At 36.7% G+C, this 12,590-nt stretch overlaps 1 protein-coding gene across 2 annotated transcripts in view; it reads right to left on the reverse strand.

Annotated features, from left to right (window-relative positions):
- The window catches only part of smad9 (SMAD family member 9), a 14,165-nt gene extending 6,003 nt beyond the window's left edge, over window positions 1-8,162 (reverse strand). For both annotated transcript variants that reach the window (XM_072912609.1, XM_072912608.1), the window contains exons 1-4: window positions 8,101-8,162; window positions 7,384-7,582; window positions 7,087-7,302; window positions 1-152 (exon numbers count right to left, since the gene is read on the reverse strand). The exon at window positions 1-152 is cut by the window's left edge and continues 79 nt beyond it. In XM_072912609.1, the coding sequence (XP_072768710.1) occupies window positions 1-152; window positions 7,087-7,302; window positions 7,384-7,579 (564 nt within the window). In that variant the 5' untranslated portion in view covers window positions 7,580-7,582; window positions 8,101-8,162. The remainder of the gene's footprint in view (window positions 153-7,086; window positions 7,303-7,383; window positions 7,583-8,100) is intronic.
- Window positions 8,163-12,590: the final 4,428 nt, after the last annotated feature.

Raw genomic sequence — 12,590 nt, forward strand, 5'->3', positions numbered from 1 at the left:
CGAGGAGAAGGGCGGCGGCGGGAAGGACTCTGGGTAGGTGGCGTTCTGCGGCATCAAGGGCTCGTTGTGCAGGGAGGCATTGCGGAACTTGGCCAGGAGACTGTGCTGGGGGTTGAACTCGCTGTGGCGCGGGACCAGGACGGGAGGCAGAACTGGGACAGAACCATCAGACTCTAGGTCACAATATACAGTCTGTACAGCAGATACATACATACATACATACATATACAGTATATACATATACATTTATATATATACATATACATACACACACACATATATATATATATATATATACCGGTACATACATATATACACGTATATATATATATATACATACATATACATATATATATATATATATATATATATACAAACATACATATATATATACATACATATGTATATACATATATATACACATATATATATATATATACATACATTATATAAATACATATATATACACACATACATACATTATATATATATATATGCATATATATATATATACAAACATACATATACATACATATGTATATACATATATATATATATATATGTATGTGTGGGAAAAAAATCACAAGACTATTTCATCTCTACAGGCCTGTTTCATGAGGGGGGGTACCCTCAATCATCAGGAGATTTCTCCTGATGATTGAGGGTACCCCCCCTCATGAAACAGGCCTGTAGAGATGAAATAGTCTTGTGATTTTTTCCCCACACATACATATATTGCGCTCTACTACGGTATCGAGCACTATTTTTTGGATAACCTTATTAAGACATATATATATATATATATATATATATATATATATATACAAACATACATATACATACATATGTATATATATATATATATGTATATACATATGTATGTATATGTATGTTTGTATATATATATATATACATATGTATATATATGTTTGTATATATATATGTATATACATATGTATATATATGTTTGTATATATATATATATATATATATTTATATTATGTATGTATGTATATATATAAATATATATATATATATATAATGTATGTATGTGTATACATATATGTATTTATATAATGTATGTATATATATATGTATATACATATGTTTGTATATATACAAACATATGTATGTTTGTGTATATATAAACATACATATGTATATACATATATATATACATACATTATATAAATACATATATGTATACACATACATACATTATATATATATATTTATATATATACATACATAATATAAATATATATATATACACACATACAAACATATACATACATATGTATGTATGTGTATATATATATATGTGTGTATATATATATACGTATATATATACATATGTATGTATGTATGTATGTATATATGTATGTGTATATATATATGTATATATATATATATATGCACATACTTATACATATACATATATTTATACATATATATACATACATTACTAGAGCATTCTAATATTAGCATTTTTGCTGGTATACACTTTAGCATCAAATACTTCATGAATCGCATGTTAGCATGCTAACGTTAATATGCTAGCTATTTTTTGGGCTCATTTTGCAAGTCTCCATCCCAGTCACATTTTGGTACTTAATTCATGCTAACATTAGCAGGCTAGTTTTTTACCTTATTATTTTGTCAGACATTACTCTTCAGTTATATTTTGGTACTTAATGCATGCTACTGTTAGCAACTTAGCATTTTAAAGACATTTCCCAGTAACACACCTCAGTAATATATTTTGGTACTTAACACAGGTTTCAGTTAGCATTTTTCTTCTTCTGCTAAATGAGCAGGTATACACCGGAGTGTCATATATTTGTGTATTTCACTCATGTTGACTGTTAGCACAGTACTATTAGCATGCTAGCTTTTTTTTATTTAAATATCCTTTTGCACAGATTTTAAAACTTCTTGTTATCTGACCACCTTGCTAACTGTTAGCATTTCAGTTCGGCTCTTCAGCATTAACACAACATGTGTACACATAGTGTGTAGTAAAGGACACAACATGTGTACACATTGTGTAGTAAAGGACACAACATGTGTACACATAGTGTGTAGTAAAGGACACAACATGTGTACACATAGTGTGTAGTAAAGGACACATGTGTACACATTGTGTGTAGTAAAGGACACAACATGTGTACACACAGTGTGTAGTAAAGGACACAACATGTGTACACACGGTGTGTAGTAAAGGACACAAGATGTGTACACATGGTGTGTAGTAAAGGACACAACATGTGTACACACGGTGTGTAGTAAAGGACACAACATGTGTACACACAGTGTGTAGTAAAGGACACAACATGTGTACACACGGTGTGTAGTAAAGGACACAACATGTGTACACATTGTGTAGTAAAGGACACAACATGTGTACACATTGTGTGTAGTAAAGGACACAAAACGTGTACACATAGTGTGTAGTAAAGGACACATGTGTACACATTGTGTGTAGTAAAGGACACAACATGTGTACACACAGTGTGTAGTAAAGGACACAACATGTGTACACACGGTGTGTAGTAAAGGACACAAGATGTGTACACATGGTGTGTAGTAAAGGACACAACATGTGTACACACGGTGTGTAGTAAAGGACACAACATGTGTACACACAGTGTGTAGTAAAGGACACAACATGTGTACACATAGTGTGTAGTAAAGGACACAACACGTGTACACGTAGCGTGTAGTAAAGGACAACATGTGTACACATGGTGTGTAGTAAAGGACACAACATGTGTACACATAGTGTGTAGTAAAAGACAACATGTGTACACGTATTGTGTAGTAAAGGACACAACATGTGTACACACAGTGTGTAGTAAAGGACACAACATGTGTACACATATTGTGTAGTAAAGGACACAACATGTGTACACACGGTGTGTAGTAAAGGACACAACATGTGTACACATATTGTGTAGTAAAGGACACAACATGTGTACACAAGGTGTGTAGTAAAGGACACAACATGTGTACACATAGTGTGTAGTAAAGGACACAACATGTGTACACATTTGTGTAGTAAAGGACACAACATGTGTACACAAGGTGTGTAGTAAAGGACACAACATGTGTACACATAGTGTGTAGTAAAGGACACAACATGTGTACACATAGTGTGTAGTAAAGGACAACATGTGTACACATAGTGTGTAGTAAAGGACAACATGTGTACACATTGTGTGTAGTAAAGGACACAACATGTACAGTACAGTAAAAATGTGTGTAGACAATATTAGCCAACAAGCTAAAAGCCCCAGCCCGTCAGCTCGTAGTCTCACGCAACTCTTAAGGCGCAAGGGAGTGACGTTTACAAACATGCCCTGGCACAGTTGGCGTCAGTAGTAACCAGGCAGAGTCATTTGGTGCCGTGACCCGGATTGGCCACTTTTAGGGGGTGAGTGTTAACCGCTCTTCTCCACACATTAAGAGCTGCACTAGACAGGGATTTTTTTTTTAAACTTCCAAGCCATCTCTCAATCAGGGGATGTAATTTGGTGCCGTGACCCAGATCGACCAATTTAGGAGGTGAGTGTTAACCTCTCTGCACTAGACGGTGAGCTTTTGGCTTGTTGACCTCCAAGCCCATCCCTCAATTAGGGGATGTAATTTGGTGCCGTGACCCGGATCGGCCACTTTTAGTGGGTGAGTGTTAACCTCTCTGCGCATCAAGAGCTGCACTAGACATTGAGCTTTTAGCCTGTCGACTTCCAAGCCCATTTCTCAATCAGGGGATGTAATTTAGTGCCGTGACCCGGATCGGCCATTTTTAGGGCCTGAGTGTTAACCTCTCTTCTCCACGCATTAAGAGCTGCACTAGACAGTGAGCTTTTGGCTTTTTGACTTCCAAGCCCATCTTTCAATCAGGGGATGTAATTTGGTGCCGTGACCCGGATCGGTCACTTTTAAGGGGTGAGTGTTATCCTCTCTTCTCCACGCATTAAGAACTGCACTACACAATGAGCTTTTAGCTTGTTGACTTCTAAGCCTATCTCTCATAATTTGGTGCCGTGACCCGGATCGGCCATTTTTAGGGGGTGAGTGTTAACATCTCTTCTCCACGCATTAAGAACTGCACTAGACAGTGAGTTTTTGGCTTTTTGACTTCCAAGCCCATCTCTCAATCAGGGGATGTAATTTGGTGCCGTGACCCGGATCGGGCACTTTTAGGGGGTGAATGTTAACCTCTCTTCTCCACGCATTAAGAACTACACTACACAGTGAGCTTTTAGATTGTCGACTTCCAAGCCCATCTCTCAATCAGGAGGTTGTAATTTGGTGCTGTGACCCGGATCGGCCATTTTTAGGGGGTGAGTGTTAACCTCTCTTCTCCACGCATTAAGAGCTGCACTAAACAGTGAGCTTTTAGCTTGTTGACTTCCAAGCCTATCTCTCATAATTTGGTGCTGTGACCCGGACCGGCCATTTTTAGGGGATGAGTGTTAAGCTCTCTTCTCCACGCATTAAGAGCTGCACTAGACAGTGAGCTTTTGGCTTGTTGACTTCCAAGCCCATCTCTCAATCAGGAGATGTAATTTGGTGCCGTGACCCGGATCGGCCATTTTTAAGGGGTGAGTGTTAACCTCTCTTCTCCACGCATTAAGAATTGCACGAGACAATGAGCTTTTAGCTTGTTGACTTCCAAGCCTATCTCTCATAATTTGGTGCCGTGACCCGGATCGGCCATTTTTAGGGCCTGAGGGTTAACCTCTCTTATCCACGCATTAAGAGTTGCACTAGACAGTAAGCTTTTGGCTTTTTGACTTCCAAGCCCATCTCTCAATCAGGAGGTTGTAATTTGGTGCTGTGACCCGAATCGGCCACTTTTAGGGGGTGAGTGTTAACATCTCTTCTCCACGAATTAAGAACTGCACTACACAGTGAGCTTTTAGCTTGTTGACTTCCAAGCCTATCTCTCATAATTTGGTGCCGTGACCTGGATCGGCCACATTAGGGGGTGAGTGTTAACTTCTCTTCTCCACGCATTAAGAGCTGTACTAAACAGTGAGCTTTTGGCTTTTTGACTTCCAAGCCCATCTCTCAATCAGGGCATGTAATTTGGTGCTGTGACCTGGAATCAGCCACTTTTAGGGGGTGAGTGTTAACCTCTCTTCTCCACGCATTAAGAACTACACTACACAGTGAGCTTTTAGATTGTCGACTTCCAAGCCCATCTCTCAATCAGGAGGATGCAATTTGGTGCCGTGACCCGGATCGGCCACTTTTAGGGGGTGAGTGTTAACCTCTCTTCTCCACGCATTAAGAGCTGCACTAGACAGTGAGCTTTTAGCTTGTTGACTTCCAAGCCCATCTCTCAATCAGGGGATGTAATTTGGTGCCGTGACCTGGATCGGCCACTTTTAGGGGGTGAGTGTTATCCTCTCTTCTCCACGCATTAAGAACTGCACTACACAATGAGCTTTTAGCTTGTTGACTTCCAAGCCTATCTCTCATAATTTGGTGCTGTGACCTGGATCGGCCACATTAGGGGGTGAGTGTTAACCTGTCTTCTCCACGCATTAAGAACTGCACTAGACAGTGAGTTTTTGGCTTTTTGACTTCCAAGCCCATCTCTCAATCAGGGGATGTAATTTGGTGCCGTGACCCGGATCAACCACTTTTAGGGGGTGAATGTTAACCTCTCTTCTCCACGCATTAAGAACTGCACTACACAGTGAGGTTTTAGCTTGTCGACTTCCAAGCCCATCTCTCAATCAGGGGATGTAATTTGGTGCCGTGACCTGTAATCAGCCACTTTTAGGGGGTGAGTGTTAACCTCTCTTCTCCACACATTAAGAGCTGCACTAGACAGTGAGCTTTTAGCTTGTTGACTTCCAAGCCTATCTCTCATAATTTGGTGCTGTGACCCGGACCGGCCATTTTTAGGGGGTGAGTGTTAAGCTCTCTTCTCCACGCAGTAAGAGCTGCACTAGACAGTGAGCTTTTGGCTTGTTGACTTCCAAGCCCATCTCTCAATCAGGGGATGTAATTTGGTGCCGTGACCTGGAATCAGCCACTTTTAGGGGGTGAGTGTTAAGCTCTCTTCTCCACGCATTAAGAGCTGCACTAGACAGTGAGCTTTTGGCTTGTTGACTTCCAAGCCCATCTCTCAATCAGGAGATGTAATTTGGTGCCGTGACCCGGATCGGCCATTTTTAAGGGGTGAGTGTTAACCTCTCTTCTCCACGCATTAAGAATTGCACGAGACAATGAGCTTTTAGCTTGTTGACTTCCAAGCCTATCTCTCATAATTTGGTGCCGTGACCCGGATCGGCCATTTTTAGGGCCTGAGGGTTAACCTCTCTTATCCACGCATTAAGAGTTGCACTAGACAGTAAGCTTTTGGCTTTTTGACTTCCAAGCCCATCTCTCAATCAGGAGGTTGTAATTTGGTGCTGTGACCCGAATCGGCCACTTTTAGGGGGTGAGTGTTAACATCTCTTCTCCACGAATTAAGAACTGCACTACACAGTGAGCTTTTAGCTTCTTGACTTCCAAGCCTATCTCTCATAATTTGGTGCCGTGACCTGGATCGGCCACATTAGGGGGTGAGTGTTAACCTCTCTTCTCCACGCATTAAGAGCTGTACTAAACAGTGAGCTTTTGGCTTTTTGACTTCCAAGCCCATCTCTCAATCAGGGCATGTAATTTGGTGCTGTGACCTGGAATCAGCCACTTTTAGGGGGTGAATGTTAACCTCTCTTCTCCACGCAATAAGAACTGCACTACACAGTGAGCTTTTAGCTTGTTGACTTCCAAGCCTATCTCTCATAATTTGGTGCCGTGACCTGGATCGGCCACTTTTAGGGGGTGAGTGTCAACCTCTCTTCTCCACGCATTAAGAGCTGCACTAGACAGTGAGCTTTTAGCTTGTTGACTTCCAAGCCCATCTCTCAATCAGGGGATGTAATTTGGTGCCGTGACCCGGATCGGCCACTTCCAAGCCCATTTCTTAATCGGGATGTAATTGTAATGTATTCGTAAATCGCAATTTTTTGGGGGTGGGGGACTTTGGGCTACCATACGTGTGCGGGTGGCGAGACGCAGTACCTGGGGTCTCCACACGGCGGTAGTGGTAGGGGTTGACACAGATGTCCTTCTGCTTGGAGCCGAAAGGGAACTCGCAGCAGTCCAGGGCCTTGAGCTCGTGGTGTGACTGCAGGTCCGGCCAGCGCCACACCCGGCAGTAGATGACGTGGGGGAGACCTTTGCGGTGCGACACCTGCAGCCTGCCGTCCAGCGAGCGGGGGATGGTCACGCACTTGCCTGGCGTGGGCGGGGAGAGAGACACTTTATTAGGGACACCGTCGTCAGTAGTGGACCCCGGGGCTCTCGCCGAGACTCAACTGGGCTGTCCCGGGCAGCTGAGGGCTCTCTCCAGCTCCTCCATGGCGCCCTTCTTCTTCTTCAGCTTCTTCACCAGCGAGTCCACCGCCTTCTCCGCCCACTTCTCCTCCTCGTCGCCCTGCTTCCAGCCCAGCAGGCGCTTGACGGCGGGGCTGGTGAAGGAGAACAACGACGTGATGGAGGCGCTCGGGTTCATGGTCTGGAAGGTCACACCTGCGGGGAGAAGGGACGAGGAGCTGCACCGTCTGAGACTTCGCTTGTTTGCCTTTCTGGTAAGTGCAAATTAAACACCAACACTTTGTTGTTGTTGTTGTTGTTGAAAAATGGCGCTGATGTCAGCAAGAGAGCAAGCAAGCAAGGAGCTGCTGCTTTATGAGGGCTGGCGACACTCAGTCTACACACTCAATTACCTAATGCTTTATCACACACACACACACACACACACACACACACACACACACACCTCATCCTCCCCCTCCTTAACAAAACAGTCAACATTGCAACTTCCCATTTCCTCTCAACTGGCATCACTCATGCAACCAACAATTACCGTAATGACTACAAGAGAAGCACAAGCACATTATAACGGTTGGATTAAAAAAAAAAAAAGTTTCCCACAAAATAAAGTCTATTGATTTAAACGTGTCACTTTTCTAATGTTTATATGTATAAAACTTTATATATATATATAAATATAAAAGTGTTTGTTTCGCTCACCTCCGCGCAGAAGTCAAGTGTTGCTACTACGAGTCCGCGTCACGTCAGGCTGGCGGCTGGAGGGTGAGTGTGTGTGTGTGTGTGCCGTGCGCGCGCACGCGTCCCAAAACATCCGCCGTGTTGAGTTTCAAAATAAAAGCCCCCCGAGGAATTTGCTTTAACGTGTGCATATTAGTGCGGTCATTTTAAATGTGGATTCGCCCTAGTAAATGACGTCATTTAAATAAAGACCACAATATTTTGACACAAATGAACGTTTTTTTTAAGTTTTTTTGTTCGGTTTGTACTTCATGAAGTTTTGCACTTGTTGTGTTTTTTTGTTTGTTTTCATTATATTTGGATGTACTTGTTTGGTTTGTATGACATCAATTAAGTAGACTACGTCTTATGTTGAAGGGGGCAGGAAAATATAAGATTTTTTTTTTTTGGTGTGTAAATGTGTGTTTAATTGCTGAGGTTTAATTGTCTTACCGATCAAAGATGCACATCAATGAAGGAGATAAATTAAAAAAATATGTTTTTTTAAGTTTTACTAAGTGTATTGTTCTTTTGTTTGCTCAAAACCTGATAAAGGTTTTATCTAAATTCCTATCGGGGTTTATTTTGAAGCCTAATTTGGCCAAAATGTTCACCTTTTGACAGTTCATGTAGAGGAGCTCAATAAAGATTCTTGTCAAAACAAAGTGCGCTATTAATCTGAAACGACATGATGAACGCTATATTTATTGTGATTAATCACATGAGTTAACTTGTTAATTTTAACAGCCCAAATAGACATTTAGTGGAATGTATTCATTAATTTTTATACACCCCACTTTTCCATACGATGTGATTATCAACTCAAGTTTTTGGCCTGCTCAAAATCAATTAATGCAAAAAATATATAATAATTTCAAAATAAATTGCATGATCATTTTTGGTGATTATTGATTAATTATTGATTGATTATACTTCCTATTTACTGTTTTAATTGGTTTTACCCTTTCAAATCGTTTTTAATCATATTTATTTTTATATTGGTTTTATATTTATTTATTTATTGTTTTTATTCAGTCATTGGTGGAGCGAAGGAGAATATTTGAATATTGTTTTTAACATTGTTGTTGTTTAAATGTGCTATATAAATAAAGTGGATTCAATTGATTCATCATATTAATTAGCTTGTTATTTTTTACAACCCTGGTGTCTATACATATCCATTTTCTACCGCTTGTCCCTTTTGGGGTCACATATGAAGAAAAATGCTATATATTGTTCGCAGGATATAAAATAACCTTTTATTGAATATATTTTTGCACGGCATTAATCTATTAAAAGGTTAGCAATGCTAGCATGACGCTCACATTTTAATTAGCATATTGACTAAATTAATGAATGATTTTTGTCGGTTTCACTTTATTTTAGGAAAAAAAATTATTTCATAATGTGAAAAGTTGATATAATTAGCATGTTTGATGTTCATAAACAGGCTCTAAGCACACATTACAGTTAAAACATTAAAAAGTTCACCTTTTTTTTTTTACACTTACAAATATTTAAATATATTTAAAGCTTTTAACACACTGGAACAGATTAATCCTATTGTCGTTGCGTGTAACTAACTGTGCGCTTTAGTTGTGAAGGGCCCACAGAGGCGCTTCCGGTTGTCGCGCCGTTGTCTTGACGCAGGTCGGAGGCGTCCGGAGCCAGTCTGGTTGGTCTCCTCCGGGCCGCCACACAGCAGCCTCGCCGGCGTCAGGCTGGCTGGAGCCGCAGCGCCGCCGCTCCAGATCCCTCCGCCGACTGGGTTAGCACCTGACAACACACATAGAGGAGGGGGGGAGGGGGGCTCCACACCGGTTTTCTAGAATATTCTAATGAAATATTCTAATGATGGAAGTGAACACTTGTAAAAAAAAAAGAGTGTTTGCATGAGTGAAAAAGATATCCTTACTTGATTTAAAAGATTATTTTGAAGAAATTAGTTTGCAATTCCATATATATATATATATATGTATATAAATATTTCATAGAAAATATTTGGCACTGATTTTTACAATAAAATAAAAATATTTTTACATATTTATTTTTTCTATTAATTTTCTGGTGAGAGCAACTTTGTCAGATATTTACTATTTTTCCTGCAACACATTCTAATAGCTCCAAAAAGGTTAATTATGTGTTCTTTTTCACATTTTCTTGTCACCAGACTGTATTTTCAGTACATTTTTTACCAAGTAAAAATGTCATCTAATATACCGAAATTACCATCTGGTGTCTAGAAATTGTGAAAAACGTATTCTAATAAATATTTAGAACAAATTAAAAAAATATATTGTGAGCGGAAAACAATTGAAAAAGTATTCTAATAAACATTTAGAAAATATATTGTAAAGGAAAAACAATTGAAAAAATATTCTAATAAACATTTAGAACAAATATTGTGAGGGGGAAACTATTGAAAAAATATTCTAATAAACATTTAGAACAAATGAAAAAATATTGAGGGGAAAAACAATTGAAAAAGTATTCTAATAAACATTTAGAACAAATAAAAATATTGTGAGGGAAAACTATTTAAAAAATATTCTAATAAACATTTAGAAAAAATATTGAGGGAAAAACAATTGAAAAAGTATTCTAACAAACATTTAGAACAAATAAAAAATATTGTGAGGAAAAGACAATTGAAAAAATATTCTAATAAACATTTAGAACAAATTAAAAAATATTGTGAGAATTTTTTTTTTTAATTATTCTAATTAACATTTAGAACAAATAAAAAAATATTGTGAGGGAAAAATAATAGAAAAAGTGTTCTAATAAACATTTAGAAAAAATATTGTGAGGGAAAAACTATTGAAAAAGTATTCTAATAAACATTTAGAACAAATATTGTGAGGGAAAAACAATTGAAAAAGTATTCTAATAAACATTTAGAACAAATAAAAAAATATTGTGAGGGAAAAACAATTGAAAAAGTATTCTAATAAACATTTAGAACAAATAAAAAAATAATGAGGGGAAAAACAATTGAAAAAGTATTCTAATAAACATTTAGAACAAATCATAAAATATTGTGAGGGAATAACAATAGAAAAAGTATTCTAATAAACATTTAGAACAAATATTGTGAGGGAAAAACAATTGAAAAAGTATTCTAATAAACATTTAGAACAAATCAAAAAATATTGTGAGGGAAAAACAATTGAAAAAGTATTCTAATAAACATTTAGAACAAATAAAAAAATATTGTGAGGGAAAAACAATTGAAAAAGTATCCTAATAAACATTTAGAACAAATATTGTGAGGGAAAAACAATTGAAAAAATATTCTAATAAACATTTAGAACAAATAAAAAAATATTGAGGGGAAAAACAATTGAAAAAGTATTCTAATAAACATTTAGAACAAATAAAAAAATATTGTGAGGAAAAAACAATTGAAAAAGTATTCTAATAAACATTTAGAACAAATAAAAAAATATTGTGAGGGAAAAACAATTGAAAAAGTATTCTAATAAACATTTAGAACAAATAAAAAAATATTGTGAGGGAAAAACAATTGAAAAAATATTCTAATAAACATTTAGAACAAATAAAAAAATACTGTGAGGGGAAAAACAATTGAAAAAGTATCCTAATAAACATTTAGAAACAATATTGTGAGGGAAAAACAATTGAAAAAGTATTCTAATAAACATTTAGAACAAATAAAAAAATATTGAGGGGAAAAACAGTTGAAAAAGTATTCTAATAAACATTTAGAACAAATCAAAAAATATTGTGAGGGAAAAACAATTGAAAAAGTATTCTTATAAACATTTAGAACAAATAAAAAAATATTGTGGGGGAAAAACAATTGAAAAAGTATTCTAATGAACATTTAGAACAAATAAAAAAATATTGAGGGCAAAAACAATTGAAAAAGTATTCTAATAAACATTTAGAACAAATAAAACAATATTGTGAGGGAAAAACAATTGAAAAAGTATTCTTATAAACATTTAGAACAAATAAATAAAATATTGTGAGGGAAAAACAATTGAAAAAGTATTCTAATAAACATTTAGAACAAATAAAACAATATTGTGAGGGGAAAACAATTGAAAAAGTATTCTTATAAACATTTAGAACAAATCAAAAAATATTGTGAGGGAAAAACAATTGAAAAAGTATTCTAATAAACATTTAGAACAAATAAAAAAATACTGTGAGGGGAAAAACAATTGAAAAAGTATCCTAATAAACATTTAGAAAAAATATTGTGAGGGAAAAACAATTGAAAAGTATTCTAATAAACATTTAGAACAAATAAAAAAATATTGTGAGGGAAAAACAATTGAAAAAGTATTCTAATAAACATTTAGAACAAATAAAAAAATACTGTGAGGGGAAAAACAATTGAAAAAGTATCCTAATAAACATTTAGAACAAATATTGTGAGGGAAAAAACAATTGAAAAAATATTCTAATAAACATTTAGAACAAATCAAAAAATATTGTGAGGG

This window comes from Nerophis lumbriciformis, linkage group LG37 (genome assembly GCF_033978685.3).
Source record: "Nerophis lumbriciformis linkage group LG37, RoL_Nlum_v2.1, whole genome shotgun sequence".
Taxonomy (NCBI): domain Eukaryota; kingdom Metazoa; phylum Chordata; class Actinopteri; order Syngnathiformes; family Syngnathidae; genus Nerophis; species Nerophis lumbriciformis.